This window comes from Cervus elaphus, chromosome 27, assembly GCF_910594005.1.
Source record: "Cervus elaphus chromosome 27, mCerEla1.1, whole genome shotgun sequence".
Taxonomy (NCBI): domain Eukaryota; kingdom Metazoa; phylum Chordata; class Mammalia; order Artiodactyla; family Cervidae; genus Cervus; species Cervus elaphus.
Window position 1 is genome coordinate 15,446,557 of NC_057841.1, and position 21,555 is coordinate 15,468,111.

Here is a 21,555-nt window from a genome sequence, read left to right on the forward strand (position 1 = left end):
ATAACTACTGATAGTAGTAATAACTACTATAATAACTAATAACTACTGATCCTTTGGGCTTCCCTGGTAGCTCAGACAGTAAACAATCTGCCTGCAATGCAGGAGACCTGGTTTGATCCCCGGGTTGGGAAAATCACCTGGAGAGAGGCATGGCTACCCACCCCAGTACTCTTGCCTGGAGAATTCCATGGACAGAGGAGCCACACGAACTATAGTCCATGGGGTCACCAACAGTCGGACATGACTGAGCTACTAACACTTTCACTTTTCACTGGTCCTTTATGAAATACATGAATTATTATAGACCTATCCATTCAACCGAATTTGATGAATTTCTCATCATTAAAAATGAATGACATTATGAGCTAAATTCTAGGTCACTAACATTGCATATGGTTAATGCTTTCACTTGATTTACAAGAAAATAAGAGTGATGGAAAGATTTATACATAGTAAGTATAAATGATGGTGCTATTGATAAAAGCAGACTGGCTCTGAAAATATAGATATGCACACACACACACACACACAATAACTTGTGTACATCCTTTCTTGGGCTTCCCAGGTGGTGCTAGTGATAAAGAACCCACCTACCAATGCAGGAGACATAAGAGACAAGGGTTTGATCTCTGGGTTGGGATGATCCCCTGGAGGAAGCCACAGCAACCTGCTCCAGGATTCTTACCTAAAGAATCCCATGGACAGAGGAGCCTGGCAGGCTACAATCCATGGGGTCGCAAAGAGTCGGACACGACTAAAGCAACTTAGCACACATGCATGCAAATCCTTCATCAGGACAGAAACATGCTATGATAGGCTAGAAAATTTCCTAATCCACGTCCCTAGAAATCTTTAACGTATCTGAATTCCTTTGTTACAACACAGTATCAGTATTTGTACAATATAGAGGCATTTAAAGAAAAATAAGAAGATATATATAATAAAGATCACCTTGACTTATGTAGACACCTACCAACAAAAACAGATACTTCACTCTTACTCAAGGTCTATTCAAATGAAACAATGAACCGTGAAACAAATACCGAAGATTCTCCTTCAATCATTCACAGTTGAAAATCCACTCAGGGATAAATTCATCAGTATGCTGGGCTTCACTTTACCAGGAATAGATGCATAAAACGGAAGAGCAGACATGCAGATGTATAGATGTCTTACAAACATATTCTACTTATAGAAACCCTTCACCAGGGCTCAGCACCAAGTTGAAACTCTCAGGACATCTTCACAGACACGAACACAGTCAAACCTGCATCAAACTAGGAACTGGGAACATGGTACCAGGATGGTCGGGGAAAGGCCACGTGCCCTGAAGTGCACCCTTCAACTCAGAAAGTGCTCGAATGGAAACCACTACGCAAACATGCAGACAGAAAGCAGCAATGGTAAAGAATCTCCACTTGGGCACCACTTGGCCGCCAAATAAATACACCCCAAACTGCCCACCATTCTTCTAACATCACTTCTCGTGGACCTCTGTTCACATTCATTTTTAACCAAAATGTTAATTTTAAAAAGGAAATTTTAATAGTCCATTAAAACAAGACCACCACTTAGAAATGTAGATTTGAACTGCTCATGATTTAGAAACAGCCATCTCCATAATTACACTTTTGCCATTTTCAACTGCAAGTTTCCGAACAGGATAGTAAGCCTCAAGTTAGTATGAGCATTATTAGCCTCGTTAACTCCCAGAAAGAATTTCAAAAATCTATTGGCTCATAGAACCCACCAGTCTTCATTTATTAGTACAGGGGTCCCCGGCCTCTGGACCATGGACCAACACATCCTGTCCATCAGTGGCAACATTAGATGAGAAACTGAGCAGACAATAAGTGTTATGCCCTTGAATCATCCCCAAACCATGTCCCCCATCCTTGTCGGAAGGAAAACCTGTCTTTCATGAAACCAGTTCCAAGCACCAAAAACACTGGGGACCGCTGTTGAGTGAGCATTCCTGCTCTAATTTTGGAAACGACAGCTTTACTACCATGCCGCCATCATGGTAAATGAGACGTGAATACGAGTCTCGCCTGGACCTTGGAATAAAGCATCACTCCCTAAACTGTGGCTTCACGGGATGAGTAACACCTGGGTGACTGTGCCAGCCTGGCTAACCAATGCCAGAAACCTCGTGACAGCTTTGCGTTTCTCATCTCCAGAGAAAAATGAGCCGCTCTCCATTCAACCACAGACATTCACAAGGATTGTTTGTGACTTGGAATAGCCAAATACCCTACCTTTCCTACATAGAGGGGGTCTGAACCCATGTACTCCTCCAGCACGAAGAATTGATTCCACACCCAGCTGCGCTTCGTGCGTGACCTCCCTGATTGGAAATAGGGCTTGGATCCGGACCTTGAGAGCTCCGCTTGACTCATCCCCGAAAAACACAGGAAAAGCGCGATCAGCTGCAGGAAATGGCAGAACTCCACTTTGCCCAACTTCATCTTTTTTTTTTTCTTTCTTTTTCCTGTGTAAGAAAAAAACCTTGACAAGAGAGAAGGCACAGTTCCAGCTGGCTTAGTAGCTCTTGCCTCCGGCAGGGTGTCAGCTGGGAGAGCAGAGACAATAATTTGTAGAGAGTTCGAAGGGGAGAGGTCACAAGTGCTGAATAACCTTCGCCCAAGAATGGTGTAATAGGTACCTACCAGAACAAAGAGAAGAGCGGGTGTCAGAAACCGAAACACGGAAATAACTTTTAACTTGCACTTACTAACTCATTCTTTTTTTTTTTACTTTGTTTTTAACACCAAAAATATTGTGCATTGGAGTACGGCCAATTAACAGGGTTGTGGTAGTTTCAGACGATCAGTGAAGGGACTCAGCGAAACACATGCATGTATCCATTCTCCCCCAAACTCCTCTCCCATCCAGGCTGGTCACGTAACACTGAGCAGAGAACCTCACGCTCTACAGCAGGTCTTTGTTGGTACTCACTCACTCTTGATCGTCCAAGATATCATTATTTGCATTATCATTAAAATATAATGATAAAACAGAAAACTGCAAAAGCTGTGGCCGTATTCACAAATGACATAGATACTGCTGATGCAGAAATATCCTGATTCCCTAACGCAACCTTAAAATTTTCCTGGTTCTTCTAGGGCATTCTCACTGGGAGCATATGGTTTATTTAATACAAATGGAGAAACCCATCGGTTAAAAAAAAAATCTTTTTAATGCTAGGCATTTTTTTTTTTGTCCTTTTCTATCACAGTTTCATTTGTTGGTATTAGAATATGAAAGCCAAGCAGCTCAAAGCAGGGATTTAACCAAATGGAAAGGACATATGCTAGTTTAAATCTCTCCTGTGAAACTGTAAAGAGAAAGAAGTATGAGATGCTTCAAAACCGGTTGATTGATTCTAAGCCACCGAACACCAGCTGTTTTGATGTGTTCTGATTTGATTGTGATCAGCTGAAAAGCTCAGTGGTTTCCAATTTCTAACCTTCAAACTTATTGTCATGTCTGCTGTGGAGCATGTTTGGTTATTCTACTGCACTGAAGGTATTTGTCACTTTATAAATATTTACTGAACCTCTTACAGCATGGCTTGTGCATAGTAGGGCCTTTCTCTGTCAACAATGACAGGATTGAATTATACTGATCATCAGAGGGGTGAGCAAATTCGACTATATGTGAGCCTGATTCTCGGTTCCGCACACCTAAGAGGTGTGTTTTAGCAGCAGCGAAAATCTTGCATCCTAAGGTCTAGTTATTTCAGCTACTAAATTCTGATAATGCAAGAGATAATCAGTTTACAATGCCAACTTGCCAACACACACCCCAAAACACAGAGGAATGAGAATTTATGACCAAGTGCTCACTTAAATCACTGCTGCACTTTGGGTTATGAATTCATTTGGCTACCTATAAATAAATCAACAATAGGATAATTAAGGCAAATAAGATTTGCTTTCAATTTTTGAGAGGAGAAAAATAGTCTTAACAACATGAAGCCACAAGATATCTCATTATCAAAGCAGAAAATACTCTCTGTGCCAACTTTTCCATCTTTCTCCCTTCTCTCCTGTAACAGAAATGTCTGCTATTCATCAGATGATTTCTGACAGTCAAATTGCTTACAGAACATGCCATATATAGTAGAAGGAAGGTGAACTGTATTAAACATGTTAAAATGGTCCACACAACTGGAAAAAACAGGTTGCATAGACTTGAAGCTCTATTCAAATGAACATACTCCTATTAAAGATACTGCGATAACATTTTGAAATTTAGGACATTCCAGGATAGCTCCACATACAGCTAACTGCTATGTTCTGAGAACCCCCACGAATGATAAACTATTACTGGAGCATATTCACTGCAGTCTGTGCACTGAATACCATCTCCCAGAATCCAGACCTCCCATCTGATGATCAAAAATGAATTTGGTTCATTTGAAAATCACTCTAGAAAGGCGAGTTGTTCTACACTTAGAATTACAAGCAAGAAGGAACTTAGGGCGATTTACTGATATTCTGTTGGATGAATGACCCTCACCTAGGGTGGAAGTTCTCTGTACCCTGGTCTGAGCTAACCCACCTGAGAGACAAGTTACCTGCAGTTAAAAAAAGACAGGTAAACACTTAAACAAGGAAATGGTGTGCTGGTGTACGGATTTGTATATGCCGATCGGGAATTGGGGCCAGGCACTCCTGGTAAGTGGCCTTTAGTAAGAAGCAACGGGACTTCCTTCAAAAACCAGGTTCCTGGGGATGGGGGAGGGGTGACCTAGGGTCGTGGTGACCAGACTGAGTCCAGCAATGGGAACCCTTTGGCCAAAGAACATTTCAAGATTCATGGCTCTCATTCCTCAAGAAAGAAGGAAACTGCTCGTAAAAACTACAGCAGAAATACTTTGGTCCCTAAGACCAAATATTTTAAAATGCAATATCGCCAAATGATGTCAATTTCAGTTCAGTTCAGTCGCTCAGTCCTGTCCAACTCTTTGCCACCCCATGGACTGCAGCACGCCAGGCCTCCCTGTCCATCACCAACTCTCAGAGCTCACTCAAGCTCATGTCCAGTGAGATGGTGATGCCATTCAACCATCTGATCTTCTGTCAGCCACTTCTCCTCCAACCTTCAATCTTTCCCAGCATCCAGGTCTTTTCAAATGAGCTAGTTCTTCACATCAGATGGCCAAAGTATTGGAGTTTCAGCTTCAGCATCCGTCCTGCCAATGAATATTCAGGACTGATTTCATTTAGGATGGACTGGTTGGCTCTCCCTGGAGTCCAAGGGACTCTCAAGAGTCTTCTCCAACACCACACTTCAAAAGCATCAATTCTTCACTGCTCAGCTTTCCTTATAGTCCAACTCTCACATCCATACATGACTACTGGAAAAACCATAGCCTTGACTAGACGGACCTTTGTTGGCTAAGTAATGTCTCTGCTTTTTAATATGCTGTCTAGGTTGGTCATAGCTTTTCTTCCAAGGAGCAAGCGTCTTTTAATTTCATGGCTGCAGTCACCATCTGCAGTGATTTTGGAGCCCAAAAATATAAAGCCTGTCATTGTTTCCACTGTTTCCCCATCTATTTCCCATGAATTGATGGGACGGGATGCCATGATCTTAGTTTTCTGAATGGTGAGCTTAAAGCCAACTTTTTCACTCTCCTCTTTCACTTTCATCAAGAGGCTCTTTAGTTCTTCACTTTCTGCCATAAGAGTAGTGTCATCTGCGTATCTGAGGTTATTGATCTTGATCTGAGGTTATTGATCAGCAATCTTGACTCCAGCTTGTGCTTCATCCAGCCCAGCATTTCTCATGATGTACTCTGCATAGAAGTTAAATAAGCAGGGTGACAATATACAACCTTGATGTACTCCTTTCCCCATTTGGAAACAGTCTGTTGCTTCATGTCCAGTTCTAACTGTTGCTTCCTGACCTACATACTGATTTCTCAAGAGACAGGTCAGCTGGTCTGGCACTTCCATCTCTCGAGGATTTTTCCAGTTTGTTGTGATCCACACAGTCAAAGACTTTGACATAGTCAATAAAGTAGAAGTAGATGTTTTTCTGGAACTCTCTAGCTTTTTCGATGATCCAACGGATGTTGGCAATTTGATCTCTGGTTCCTCTCCCTTTTCAAAATCCAGCTTGAACATCTGGAAGTTCATGGTTCACATATTATTGAAGCCTGGCTTGGAGAATTTTGAGCATTACTAGCCAGTGAGATGAGTGCAACTGTGTGGTAGTTTGAGCATTCTTTGGCACTGCCTTTCTTTGGGACTGGAATGAAAACTGACCTTTCTTTGGGATTTGAATGAAAACTGGCCACTGCTGAGTTTTCCAAATTTGCTGGCATATTGAGTAAAGCACTTTCACAGCATCATCTTTTAGGATTTGAAATAGCTCAACTGGAATTCCATCACCTCCACTAGCTTTGTTTGTAGTGATGCTTCCTAAGGCCCACTTGACTTGGCATTCCAGGATATCTGGCTCTATGTGAGTGATCACACCTTTGTGATTATCTGGGTGTGAAGATCTTTTCTGTATAGTTCTTCTGTTTCAATTCTGTGTCAATTTAGGCTACTCTATCAATTAAGGGAACTTGATAACACTGTTTCTGTGTGAAATTGTACCCAACCTCCAAAAAATTAGACAGCAAATGAATTTTTTCAGAATTCTAGATTTGGGGAGTTCTTATAATTAAATTGGAATTCCTTGGTGGCCCAGATGGTAAGGAATCTGCCTGCAATGCAGGAGACCTAGGTTCAATCCCTGGGTCAGTTAGATCCCCTGGAGAAGGAAATGGCAACCCACTCCAGTATTATTGCCTGGAGAATCCCTTGGACAGAGGAGCCTGGAGGGCTACAGTCCATGGGGTTGCAGAGAGTGGGACACAACTGAGCGACTAAGATACATACTTATAATTAAATGCTGGTAAAGTCTGTGGGCATCTGCCTCAGATATAAATTCAAATCTGAGTCTGTCATGTCTCAGCTATGCAATTTTGGAAAAGATGCTTAAATTCTAAGACAATAAGTTCCAGAGTTCCAGAGATGAATCTTCAAGCCTCCCACTTATAGAATGAAAATGTTAATAATTTCATCTAATTCATAGGATTAAATAAGCAAATCATAAAAAGCTAAGGATAGTCCCTGGCAAAAACTAAAAACACTAAATATATATATATATATATATATATATATATATATATATATATACACACACAAACACACACACACACATATATATGTAACATAAGTAGTATCAAACTTAAAAATTATACATTTTAAGTTTGATACTACTTATGTTCAAATTAGTTTGTGATGTTTTCATTTTCATATTATTTATAATAAAATGTTTCAGAAAACTCTTAACACTTAGTGAAAACATTTTTTAACTTTTGATTTTGTATTGGGGTATAGCCAATTAACAATGTTGTGATATTTCAAGTGAACAGTGAAGGTACTCAGCCACACATATGCATGTATCTCTTCTTCCCTAAGACCCCCTCCCATCCAGGCTGCATCATAACATTGAGCAGAGTTCCTTGTGCTATAAGTAGGTCCTTGTTGGTTCCCCACATTAAGTATAGCAGTGTGTACATGTCCATCCCAAACTCCCTAACCATTTTCCTTCCCCCATCCTTCCTCCTCCCTGCTCCCCCCGACCCGATCATGAGATCATTCTCAAAGTCTGAGAGTTTCTGTTTTGTAAGCAAATTGAATGAAAACATACTTAATAGTTCTAGTCACAGTGCCTGGACAACTACACAGATTATAAAACAAAGCATCTAGATACATACAAACAATGGCAACAAAATACTTAAAAAAAAAAAAAATGTAATGTTTTCTTTCCTAAAGCCATATTCTCTGTCATTCTTATAAGTGAAAGACTGGTATTGGTATTGGATAACTTTATTTGAGTTCACTCAGGATGTTCACTGATAAGAAAGAAACATAATCTGGACTGGAAATAGATCACACGACCCTCCATCATTTGCTGTAATGACCTTGGATCCCTTTGGGACTTCATGTTCCACATTTGCAAAATGTGGGAGTTGAGCTATATCATTTTATAAAGTCTGTTTGTACAGGTCTTAATTATATAAAATTGCTTTTGTTGTCTTTTTTCAGTTATGAAAAAGTACACACTGTTAATAATTAAAGGTAAAGGGTAGAGAGATTAAGGAAAGCCACAGGAATATAAAGGAAGCATTTGACGTATTTACAGAATTGAGCATGAATTTTAACATGTTTAAATTACTCTTTTGCCTCTTGATTATTTATTTTCCATACAAGACTGTGGAGTGATGGAACAAGCTAGAACACATAAAACAACAAAGTGACAGAAAACGCCATGAGTTATTTCAGTCATTGACATGACAATATCTGCAGAGGAAAGATACCTGAGAATTCTGAACTTTCCTATTTAAATCAAGGGTTTTAAGAGCAGTTAGTATTAACAGAAACCTTGATGAACAGGGATGATTTACCCTATCTCTGGATCCTAGTATCCAGAAGAGAAGGAGGCCCTGGAATTGACATTCAAAAAATGTCTATGGAATGTTTCTTTTCATTATAATCACTCTCATGCTTAATATGAAAACTTAACCATAGACGTCAACATGGAAATCCTTGACTACTCTACCATGCTCAGAAGTCACAATCACTTTGAGAACAATCCCATTACATTTCTGTGCAGGATTTGAAGTATTTGCCAGTCTCTTGAGCCAAATTTCCTTTACTTTTCTTGAAGGTCTACAAGAGAGTATAAGGATACTTCAACTGGCATTGTGTACATTCCTGGAGGATGAGATTCTCTTTAATGAGGCACATAAATGCCTCTAGAACACCCTCTGTACAGTGTGCTGGTAAAAATCACAAAATCACATGTGAAGGGTAGTGATCTGAGTAGGGTGTTTCATGATATGTACATAAATACCTTGCAGAGGCTACAAACCGTGCCAGGAACATACCCTTGATAACAGTAGGATGAAGTGGTGTGGCAAGGGTCCGATGTCCCCTTTTCTTCACCTGTCCCCCCAAATCCTTGCCTTGCTTTCCGGTCAGATTTGGTTTTCGAGGTAAAGGCCAGAACAACAGCTCAAACCAGCTCACCCTCCATGGATGAGCTGGGTCACCATGAAAGACAGGAAGGGCCCTGAAGCCTCAGGAAAAACCTTCAGTTATCTGCAGTCATCAAACAGAAGTAATCGAGACTTGACCTTGAGATTTCCTGTCCATAACCTCACCATACAGGCTTCCCATCTTCACACAAATGTCAACACGTCTAAAGGCACCAACCACAGTAACATCTTTTCCACATAAATGAACTTGAGCACCCAACACATTTCAATTGTTGACTTTTTGCACAATGGGTTAAACACAGCCTCACAAACCTGTGTCCCAAAACAGAAATCCACACCCTTCCTCAGACTTCTGTGTCCTCTTCTGCCTCCTCTCCTATCTCACTTTCCTATACAGGTAGGAGTTAACCAAGGGATGTTACATCAGAAATGAGCAGAGACCTCTGCACCCAAGCTGTGTCATGGGCCGACATGTGTCCCGAGGGAAAACTTAAAAGGATGGCCCTCTGGAAGTCAGGACTGCTGCCCGGGTCACTATGACCAACTCAGAGTGCAGAAAAAGAATGTATTAGTATACAATTAGGTAACATCTACAGATCTGTGACAACTTCTGGACAGTTACAGATGTTCACCATTATAACACTGGGGACAAAAACAGCAGGGATAGGTTGTCTCTGAGGAGAGAAGAGCTGAATAGAGGCCAAGCACAGACATTTCAAAAAAAAAAAAAAACTGGAGATGGCTACTGGATTGGTAATTAATCTAAAATCTAAAAACTCTGGGTAACATTTAAAACTTTGTTTTTGCTCTGATATTTTAAAGCTAAAATTTGTCATTTTTAAAATTTGTAACATTAGTTAGGTCTTTCTCTCTCTCTTTTTTTTTTTTTTTTTTTTTGCCAAACCAAAAATACATGAAAATCACCACAAATAATACTGTGAGCAGCACAAAGCACTTTAGTCAAAAGAATGCAAAATGAAGCCTCACAAAGGAAATCTTAAATGGACTGGAGCAAAAAAGAAAAAAGAGAGATAGAGGTAAGAATCAGTCAAGTGCTATTTACTAAATCAACATCATTTGTTGACCTGAAATTACTTTATCATGCTACCTTTTTGTTCCAATTATTTCTGTTCAACTAAGTGGCAAAGAATTATTTCCAAGTAGATAGTTTATTATTCATTTAACCTTAATACCTAATATTATTTTACCCAAATGAATTCATCATTATAAAATTTTCTTGTTTTCTGCTCCACTAACACCTCTGTGAAACTACTTTCAAAAATCAGATCAAGTGACCATCATGCTCTTAATTAAATGTTTGTTCAGACCTAAAAACAAACAATGACTAAAAAAACCTTTCATAACAAAAAATGTATTTTTAATGCATCAATGAGCAAAAGGGCAAATCTTACAGAGCCTTTTCCATCTAAATTAAAGACGGCATGCTAAAAACACTACAAGTAGCATAAAATGTATCCTATTCAACCACTCACATTAATATAGAACCATAAGAGTAGTTAAAGCACATGCCTAATTACCAACTAATTTATATTTGCTAAACTGCTTTTTTAAAAGGCACACAGGACTATCTGCCTTCTAGAAATAAGGAGCTATAAACTATGACTATCAGTTATATTAAAAGAAGATAGAATATTACTAGCTTAGGTTTTCTGGCACTTAGTTAAACTAGAAATGTTTTTTGCAGTGCAATATGAATAAACCAATGGCTTACCTCAGTTTAAGACTCTATACCATCAGTTTCTCTCAATCACAGGCAAGGAACAGATGCTCAACCTCTGTGAGTCTGGAGTTGCATCAGATACAAGTCTTCTGCAACTGTTGTGAAATATACTTACTTCATAACATATTAACAGGTAGTATACTACCTACTGGTAATTTAAAGGCTAAAAGACAGCCTGCCTCTCTTTTAAAAATGGGACCAGTTTGGGACTTCCCTGGTGGTCCAGTGGTTAAGACTCCACACCTCGGTGCAGGTTCGATCCCTGGTCGAAGAACTAAGATCCTGCAGGCAGCACAACTCGGCCAAAAGGAAAAAAATAAAAAACACGGTCCAGTTCACAATTACGTGGAACATGAGTGTTTTAGAATAAATTCAGTAATTTGCACTTTCTATAAAAACAAAGGTAAGAATGCCATTTAAGGACTGACAGTGAACTTGATAGAAAATACTCCACAAGAATCAGAGAAATCCCTAACAGGTAACCGCCAAACACCGTTAGAACATTCCCTGAGATGTTTTGTTGGATGGTTTATAGTACAAGAAATCACAGTTGTAACAATAACAAAATGGGAGAGGAAAAAAAAAAAAAATCTTGCTGCTGGCCTTTTGGGAGGAAACTGTCATTTCCAGGATTGCTTTCAAGTCGAACTGCTGGGCTGGCCAAAAAGGTTGTTCAGTTTATGGGAAAACCTGAACAACCTTTTTGGCCAACCTGATGCATTTTGACAAGCAACATGTTTTTAATGCATGCTTATGAAGACTGAACAACATCCATGCTTAAAAGTGCACTTCAGAGCAATAGTCAGAGGGTACTCTGACCATATCACCAGTTTTACGCACAACCTTCATGAATGAGCTCTGTAGTTTGACGAAAGAAGCCTGCTCCGTTTTGGATACTCCTTGGGTATTAAATGGTATTATTTAAACTCAACAAGGAGAGACTGCCTTCTGATTTCATATCTCCATTAAAGACCTTCATCTGCCCTTGCTTTCCCCAGGACAGCAGCCACTGGTCTCCACACAGGTCCTCACTATTGCCACAAAGGTAGAGTGCGCTGCTTTGTAAAAAGGATCATACTGGTTCACTGTTATGTTCACTTGTTTTTACAGTAGATCCACTGAACACATTTTGGGGAACACAAAAGCGGGGAATGATCTGTTCTAACCTCCCCTTCGTCAGTGAGCAGACACCATGAGTTACAACAGAAAGTAATCCAAGGGCAAGGAGCACTTCAAGAGCTATGGCCACACGTCAGTTCCAACTATCACACACAAACAGAGCTTTCAGAGATGACATCTAAGAGAGAGAGAGAATGAGGGTCATTCAGTGCTGAAGGAGGTAAACGCTTGCTTTTCTTGAGCATTCATGTTGGGGAAAAATAAATAAATCTCCAACCCACTCAAGAGGTAGAACCACAAAAGTATTGATAGAAGACGCATTAGAAGAACCTATGGCAGTCTTTTCTTTCTTTACTAACGAAAACGAAGCCTATGGCTGTGCAGTGGCCAAGGTCACACGGCTAGTTACAGATGGAATTGGGCATGACTGGGATGCAGTGATCATTTAAAGTATTTGTTAAATATTTCTCAATCTGATCATTAAGATCTAATTTATTACCTTCAGAATTTACTCAAATTTTTAATATAACCATGAGCTTGAATTTTCAAAGTAGGGGAACATCAAGGATTCCACTCAGAATGGACAAGAGAGAGTATAGAATGTAAACGGGATACTCAAGAGATCTCTTGTTCAGGATTGCATGTTTATATATTATCAAAAACAGAGTGAGCAGTACCCAATTTTAAAATTGCCTTTTCCCGTCGAAACAACTCTAGCATCCATAATAACTTCCTACAACGCTGTAATGCTATGGTAGTTAACTATCTGCACTGACATTTGAATAATATTCCATTGGCTGTTTTAGAAATTGGGTAAATTCCAATTTCTCAATAAAATACCTTAGGATATAAGAATGTACATGGATGGTTATCTAGTTGTTGCTATAAGTCCTGTATTTCAAGATGCTCCTCTGTTCCTAACTACCCATGATAATCATTCTAGATTTAATATTTCATCTTCAGCTTTTAGTATAGAGATATACTATCATTTGTTTCATCTCTATACCATTAAAGTTTAGCATTAACTTCAATAATTTTAATACTGATGAAGCAGCCCTCTTCTTTTCTACTTAAAAGGCATAATTCTTTACATTTTAATTAGTGAGGCTGGGGACCCTCTGTGATATGTGACTTCTCACATAAAGAAACTGTGATCAAACCCATTAGCTCCCTGGGCCAGATAACATTACAACCACAGACCACAACCTCCTACCGTTAACTGGCCTAAATATTCAGGCAGGGGCCCTGGAAATGAATCACACAGCCAGTAGCCTGCCTCTGGTTATCAGACATGGAATGAAAACTTCTCTAAGTGGATTACAGAGTCAATTGCCACGAAGCACAAATAACTTCTGCCATGGGTGAAAGGAATGAAAAAGAGAAAACAACAACTGTTTACAATTAACTAGAAGCAGCCGATGTAAATTACAAAGAAAGTGACAGAGCACAGTCCTTCTGAGCTCTCTATATAGCATCAAAATGGTCAACTCATACTCACAGGGCTTGTGTCTTTGTACTTTTGCAACATATCTCAGCGGGATCAATTTTCACTTTTAATTTACCCTTGCATTTACACGACTTCAATAAAAGGCATCATGTTTCAATAAACAGTCTGCAAAACAGTCAAACAGAAATTTCTACCAGAATGAAAATCTGAAATGAACGTAAAGACATGCATGCCTGCATATTCATCTGCACTGATAATTTTGTCCGTGAGGAGTCTCGCAGAACCGGGGGGGGGGGGGGGGGGGGGGGGGGGGATGTTTGCAAGGGTATCTTTCTGCAAAACCAGCAAATTCCCAGAGGAGGCACTCGAGTACTGCTGGTTGCAGCTAGATCAACTCTGCTTGTCAGAGGCTGAGGAGATGGTCACACACAGGACTCTGATCACATGCCTTCCTTGTCCTCAGCTCCCCTTCATCACCCCATTTAGAAGCAACTGAGTCCTTCATGCAAAGGAGAAAAGCTCCCATCACTGTCCTTTTGCAATCAACGATGGTGCCTCAGCTATTTTAGAAGTTTCTGAGACTCCCAATTTCAGCTAAAGGCTCTGAAGCCCTCCAAGCCAGTAAAAAACCTTTTTTTGCATGTGAGAGAGAGAATTGTGATGTGATAGGAGCTACTAAGGCAGTAAATGCAAAATCGTATAAAATCAAAGAAGGATGGAAATCACTGAAGCATACATGTTAACAACACTGAACAACTGATGATACCTTACAAAAGATTTTTAAAAGACTGACAAAGTATTGAACTTGACTACAAAGACTGTAGTCACTTCCTCATACCACTTTACATTCTGGAAGTTGTTATCAGCTCTGCCCTCAAAAAAACTAAAAAGGAGGACAGAGAGTGGGTGGATTTTTAGACATAGGGAGGCAGAACAGTGACCCACTCAGGATGCACCTGATCCTCTCTCCTTCACTGGACACTAAAAACTAGAGTCAATTCAAGGGTAAACCACAATAATACAGATGCTTTACAATTACCCTTCTATAAGAAAGGGAAAAGCCTGTGCTATTAAATCAATAAAAGCCTACTTAAGAAGAGGTGTGAGCCTGTCAGCCAATTGTTAACACAATTCTAATGACCTATTGCAGCCCTTAATTACAATAATATCTCAGGTTGTAAGAGCACAATGCCCTTTTCTTAAGGCTGCAAACCTTAATGGCTTCGAGCAGGGTGATGGTCTGCACTACTGATTTTTGTTTTCTTTATTTTTCTTTCCACAGACAGACTTTCACAGCTAGTTTTACCAGATAAGACTATTAAGGCTGGATGCTACCTAATTGCTTCTGCCACTCCACTCCATATGAAACTCTAGCATAACAAGCCAGACGTCTATAAAGTTGCCAGTTTGACTATCTGCCTCAATTCTTTAGCATTTTAATCCATACTGTCCCAAAGAGCCCCAAAATGAACAAAAGGATTCTTAATGGATTGCCCTTTATGTACTAACAAGAGAACAGCTTGTGTAAACAAAATCTAACTAGTTTCTTCCGGAAAGAAGTAAATCTGGTGAGTTACTGAAAGCTTCCAATACAATTACTTTCTTCCTTAGCTCTTCACTACCAACTTGTCTTTATAAAGACACACTTAGAACTATTCTGATATCGCTGCCGGACAGCATATCAATATGAACTTTCCTTTAAAGAACAACAACCAAAAAGGCTAATACTGCCCCTAAACTCTTAAAATATACATTTTCGTGCTGCTAACCTGAATTTTTTTAATGCATACTGTCACTTACCTCAAGCCATATATTAACACATTACTTTTTTTTTTTCCCCCTATTTTCCCCCATAAAGTTCTGTTTGTCTACTTTTGAATGCAAAATAATCTGAATTTCTGCCGGGTTACAGGAATTATGAAGGGCGAGTCTTTACTTAAAGATGTTTCACCTAATAAGTGCTCCTGTCAAGAGAAGATATTTCTTGCGAACGCGTTGTAAGTATATTCGGGCTTCAGTGTTCAGATCTCCAAAGCTACCCAGTCCTTGCTGGTTTCTTCACAGGTTCCCACCTGCCCACTGCTGAGTAATTCAGTACCAATCTCCACTCACCTGCACTATATCTAAGAAATCCTCGAGGTTAACGATCTAAAAGGTGAAGCCAATAAAGACCATGGGTCCTTCCTTGTGCATCCATGCCAGGAGCCTCAGTACCCGCAACCAGCCGCGGACCAGGTGCGCCCACGAAGTCCACCAGTCAGAGAAGCAGGGCACCCTTAGAACGCCGCGCGGAACCTAGGGTACCGCCGGGCGGAGCGGAGGCGGGATGCCTCGCAGAGGCCAGCCCTGCGGATGCAGGGCACCAGCAGAATACTAATTACAGGAAAAAGCCAAACACCCTTACAGGAGCTCCACCGTCCAGAAGGGTAAACGCAGTACACGCAGCCGGTCGGACGGACGCGCGGGCACACGCCCCCTCGCAGTCTCAGACCGCCGCAGGAGCCGGCCGCCCGGCCAGCGCGGAGTTTTGCCAGCCTGTATCCCGGGTCAACAACAGCCCCTCATGCTCCCGGTGGAGGACAGCGGACCGGACTGCGTGCTCCCCTGCACCTGGACAACGCCGGGATCTGCTCGCTCAACTCGCCAACTCGCGTCGCACCCGGTGTCCGTCAGCACCAGCTTGCCGGGCCCGGCTCCCTTCGCCCGCCCGCCCGCCCTGCCCGGCGGAGCAGCATCTCAGGGCCACCGAGCAGTAACTTGGGGACGCCAAGGAAACTCCGCGCGGATCTCCCCGCCCGCTTTCCGCCCGCCGCGGAGTCCCGCTTCCCCGGGCGCACCGGAGGGCGCACTTGTGCCCCGCGGCGCCTTCCCCGGGCCCCCCGCAGGCGCACCCACTCACCTGGGGGCTCGCTGCCCTCTCCGCGGCGTCCCGCGCCAGCCACCTGGGCGTTGGCATCCGAAAGGGCGCGCGCTCAGCAGCCGGGCGCCCGCGGGCTCCTGGGGACCCAGGGCGCGCGGTGGGGCGCACGGGGCGGACCCGCGGCGCCCGCTCGGCACCCGCTGCGGCCGGCGCCCGCTCCGATCACAGCCCTCTCCGCGGGACGCGGGCTGCGGGGACCCGGCGCGGGCCCCCAGCGCCCCGGTCCCGCCGGCTCGGCCGGCTCCCCGGGGCGGCTCAGACGCTAGGTCCGGAACGAGCGAGCGGCGGGCGCGCGTCCGGAGAGAGGGCGAGGGGGGCGAGTGGGCGGGCGCAGAAGAGGCGGAGAGGGCGCGCTGGGCCGGGCCGGGTGGGCGGGCGGCGGGGAGGACCGGGTGGTCGGCGGCCCGCGCCGGTAGACAGCGCCGTGCGTGGCGGGACCCGGAGCCGCCGACACTCCGGCACCTCCCGGAGCCCGAGTGAGGGTTCTTGGCACCGCAGCCGCTCCGCCGCCCGCGCGCGCACCCCCGCGCGCGCACCCCCCGCGTACCCCTCCTCCACCGCCCTTCTGACAGCTCCGCGCAGACCGAGTCCTTCGCAGGAAAATCCAGGAGAGCGATGGAAGTAGGAGGGGCAGCAGCCCATCCATCTCCCGGCGAGGTATTTGCATCTGAAAACGCCGAGCTGGAGGAGAGTTTGGAGAATTTTTTTTTTTTTTTTCCAGCGCCCTCCCCTCCTCACCCCCAACCTGTCGCGGAAGCCGTGATCAATGGAGCTCCTGAGGCATGAAGGCAAAGTCATAAAACTAATCAGAACTTACAGTTTTCTTGCGTGATAGTTTTGCCCTTTCAATCTCCTCGGACTGCCCTAGTTCTGCTTTCTGTACTTGCAGAAAATTTCCTCCCCTGCTGGGCTGGCTAATGCAAAACTTCCGAGGTGTGTGATTTACGCGCTGGGTGGGAGAGAGGACCCTCGCGAGGTGGGCAAGGGGGTCTCGTCTTCTTTTTAGGACGCGCCGCCGCCTGTAGAGTTGAGCACGCTTTATGTTGTTCTGCTCTGGTGCTTGATTTAGTCTGATGCCTAGCTGTTCCGTCGTAGGGGTTAGGAAGGTGAGCAGATCGTTTCCAAACGCGTTCGTTTTCATTTTTCTCAGTCTGTCAATGGAACTGGCCCTGCGTCTCCCATCCATCCGTAACAGTGATTCTCCGGATACCCGGCTTGTGGGCATGGCTCGTCCGTGTAAGCCCCTCTGCGTCCTGTATCCCTCAGGCACACTTACCCTCCCCCCAGTCTAGCTCCTCTAGTCCGTTTAGCTAGGTTTTTTTTTTTTTTTTCCCTCTCTCGTCTACTTAGTCTTTAAAACTGGATTCTGTGCTAATCATTCTAACAGCAAACCTTTTTAAAGCGTATTCATTTCCAAATACCATGGCTGGCTATGCTACTTACTTACAATTGCTTCATTTTAAAAGTTGTGTCTTCAACCCCAAACCTCTCCAGGTCAGCTTGGATTACCATTTCATGGTCCATTTCCATTCACCTGCCAGCCATCCCTCAAACTCTGTACCTTTAGAACAGACCTCTTTATATCTTGCATAGATACCGCCTTGGGTTTCCCAGGGTGTACTTTGCTTTCAACTCCACCATCGGTAGCCGAACATTAAACCTTGGCTTCATCTTGAAGGACTTTGACTTGAAGGATTCTCTGCGAAAATCCTCAATTATTCCGTCTAATATTCCACAGTCTCGAACTTTACATTTTCCTTGTGGCCTTCCTTTGTGTAAATGAATTTGCTTCTGGGATGGAACCTATTCTTATAATTGCTCTGGACCAAACATTTCAGGAAGGCAAAGATTAATATTCAGCATGATTAAGACACAACACATGTTTAACCCACAGCAAATATTTGTTGAATACAAGAAGTGAAATGGTTGTATCCCATCCAGTATTAACACAAATCTGAGCCCACCTGCCAGTTTTTAACCAGCTCATTGGCTGCCTGGCTCTTTCATCTGTAAGGGATAATGTGGGATCAGGAATTTGGCACTATACCATATATATTTAATAGCTTATTATAATCAACAGCCACCACATATGAAAACGGAAGGAAATGCAGATTTTTTTTTTTTTTTGGTGTTATTTTGGTCATACTTTTCCTAAAATTGTCCTTGATTTTTTATTTTCTGGTCCTCTGCAGAAATACTGATCATCAGTTTAGAAATACTGATCATCAGTTTGGGCTTTCATCCTGAACCAGATGTTTCCAGACTCCTTGCCTTTCTTTTTAAAAAATACCCTTAAACTGGCACCAGAAAGGGGACCACTTCCAGGGCCCGAGAGTGGCTCCTGTCTAACACGTGGAAATGAATTGTCGGAAGAGACACACATGCTGACAGAGCAAGAAACTTTACTGGGAAGGGGCCCGGGGCGGAGAGCAGGGGGGTAAAGGAACCCAGGGGAGCTGCTGTCAGTCCCCGGTTACCTGGTGATGGGAGTAGTTTCTGGGTGGTCTTTGGCCGATCATTCTGACTCAGGGTCCTTCCTGGGGGCACATGCATTGCTCAGCCAAGATGGATGCCAGCGAGAAGGATTCTGGGAGGTGGTAGGACATGTGCCGTCTCCTTTTTACCCTTCCTGAGCTCTTCCAGGTGGTGGTGGCTTCTTAGTTCTGTGTTCCTTACTAGGGTCTCCTGTCGTAAGATAACTCATGAAAATAGGTATGATGGTGCCTGGCCAGGGTAGGTGGTTTTAGCGAGTGTGCTTCCCCTAACAGAAACTGTAACCTTGACCTAGATTCTAGAAGGGGTGAGTTACCTAGAACACTAGTTCTGGTTCTGTTCCTCGTAGAGGAAGATCTAGGTTCCTCTCCCATCGAGTGCAGTGCAGAAGGCAAGGGTAAGAACAGAGGGTGCTTCCGACAGTAACTGAGGGATATCTATTCATCTGGGGAGGAGGCGCTTAAGCTGAGACATGGTGATGAGAATGAGTTGGACTTGAGAAGCTCTGAAGGAAAATAGCCTGGGCAGAACAAGCAAGGACAAACGTCCTGAGAAGGCAGAAGGTCTGGAGGAGGAAAGAGTTGGGTGTATTTGGGAAACAGAGCCCAACGCAAGGGGGAAAGTCAAGATGGGTTATACTGGAGTGGTGGGCAAGAGACAAATATTGCAGGGTCTTCTAGGTCCCTGGAAGGTGTTTGTGTTTTATTTTTAGGAGGAAGCCCAACGTTAGGAACAATAAATAAAGGAAATATTCCACAGGTTTACACTGTGGTCAAGTCCAAGGACATGGTTTTTAGATCCTTTCTCCTCTTCCGATAAATTTTGGTTAATTAGAGAAGCTCGTTTCCTGAGAAACACAAATAAAAAGACACTGTACTAGATAAATCCCAAGATGATACCAAATGTTTAGGAGTCTATGAAATACAAACGTAAGTCATCACTGCAGATGCTTATTTATGAAATGTCATGCTTCCATTATCTCCAAATTTATGCTTTAATACTTACATTCTAATATATAACAATCTTTTAAAAATCCTCTCAGTTAAAGGTTTTGTTTCTTTACTGTCATATAATGTACACAAATCAATGTGCCCCCTTTCTTTCCTACTTTAAAAAAATACTTTCAATGTACTTTCACTCTTGATTAAATCAATAAAGCTCTCTTTTGGAGAAGGAGGAATCAGAAGAGGTAACAGAACTTTGCCATAATTCCTGTTGTTATGGAAAGTATTTCCCTACACTTTTTATCTCCCAAAGGAAATTCAATGCAAAAGTACAAGGTTTCTGATGAGATTGATGGTTCAATTATATTCATATTCGTTCCATCCTGATCTTACTATGAAACCAGAGATGTGGCTTGAGTATCTGGCAGCTGAGGGCAGAAAAGAGCTAATCATGAGGTCTGCATATTTCCAGCAATTCTGGGGAGCCCTGGGCAGGAAAACATAGATGTGGCAGAAGGTAAGAAGGTCTCACCTAAGGCAAGCTCTCAAAAAGATCATTTATAGTTTCCTGTGAAAAATCTCTCCCCATATAGAGGTGTGGATAATCATTAAAATGTATCTTTTCATTATGTGATGCTTAGAGTTTCCCTGAGTATGTCTGTATTCATCAATCTATTTCATCTAATTAGGTTCACGTGCATTTTCTAGAAAGGGAAGGACTAAGTAGGACAGACTCCTAGATCTTTTTTGTCCTTCACTAACTTGGTAAATAGTAACAATGCCTGCTGCGTGATCCTTAGTCTAAAGGGTGAGAACACTAAGGTCAAGGTGCAGTTCTTATCTTCAGGAACCTTCCAACCTGTTGTGAAAATAAGAAGGTGGGTACATCTCCCTACACCAGGATGAGCACTGTGATGAGGTAAGCAGAGTATCGGGCATGGGAGCACATAACATGAACAAAAAGTCTCCAATGGGAGGAGCCAACATTTGGGTTGTACCATGAAAGCAATATGGGAGCATGAAGAGTCTTATGAAGGGAGATTGTGATGATAATTGCACAAGAAGGCGACACCCTGGCAGTTGATTTAAGTCAGCTTGGCACTGAAGGTGAGGAAGTGTTTAGGAAATTACTGTAGAAATCCAGGTGAGAAAAATAGTAGCCTGGACTCTAGTTGTGGCATTAGTGCATGAAAATCTCTTAGATACAATCAGAAAATAGAAGTAGATTTAAAGATATCTTGAATGCAGTTATCAGTAACAGCATAAATGATCACGGAGAGAATAAAGATGTTTGCTAGTATCAGCATCATGATATCAGTGCCCCACCACCCCCAACAACATCTCACTGGTGAGTGTGCCCATCACAGGTACTAACCAGGGCTAATCCCAAGTATGCAATGATACAATTTTTCTGCTTAAGGTGCTCTCAAGGGCTCCTTGTTTATTATTTACACAGTCAGTCTGTCCAAAAGTGAATACTTGGAGAGTATTAGTATCAGTTCAGTTGTTCAGTTGTGTCTGACTCTTTGCGACCCCATGAACCACAACACACCAGGCCTCCTTGTCCATCACCAACTCTCAGAGCTTACTCAAGCTCATGTCCTTTGAGTCAGTGATGCCATCCAACCATCTCACCCTCTGTCATCCCCTTCTCCTCCCACCTTCAATCTTTCCCAGCATCAGGTCTTTTCAAATGAGTCAGCTCTTCACATCAGGTAGCCAGAGTATTGGAGTTTCAGCTTCAGCATCAGTCCTTCCAATGAACACCCAGGACTGATCTCCTTCAGGATGGACTGGTTGGATCTCCCTGCAGTCCAAGGGACT

At 42.8% G+C, this 21,555-nt stretch overlaps 1 protein-coding gene across 3 annotated transcripts in view; it reads right to left on the reverse strand.

Moving 5' to 3' along the window:
* Positions 1-17,589, reverse strand: part of CDH7 (cadherin 7) — a 140,440-nt gene extending 122,851 nt beyond the window's left edge. The window contains exons 1-2 of one of the 3 annotated variants that reach the window (XM_043889448.1): positions 17,112-17,589; positions 2,259-2,665 (exon numbers count right to left, since the gene is read on the reverse strand). In XM_043889448.1, coding sequence (XP_043745383.1) covers positions 2,259-2,468 — 210 coding nt within the window. In that variant the 5' untranslated portion in view covers positions 2,469-2,665; positions 17,112-17,589. Of the gene's footprint in view, positions 1-2,258; positions 2,666-15,486; positions 16,082-16,273; positions 16,460-17,111 lie in introns of those variants that run through there. The other 2 variants (XM_043889447.1, XM_043889449.1) reach the window with 2 other exon arrangements.
* Between the last annotated feature and the right edge of the window lie 3,966 nt (positions 17,590-21,555).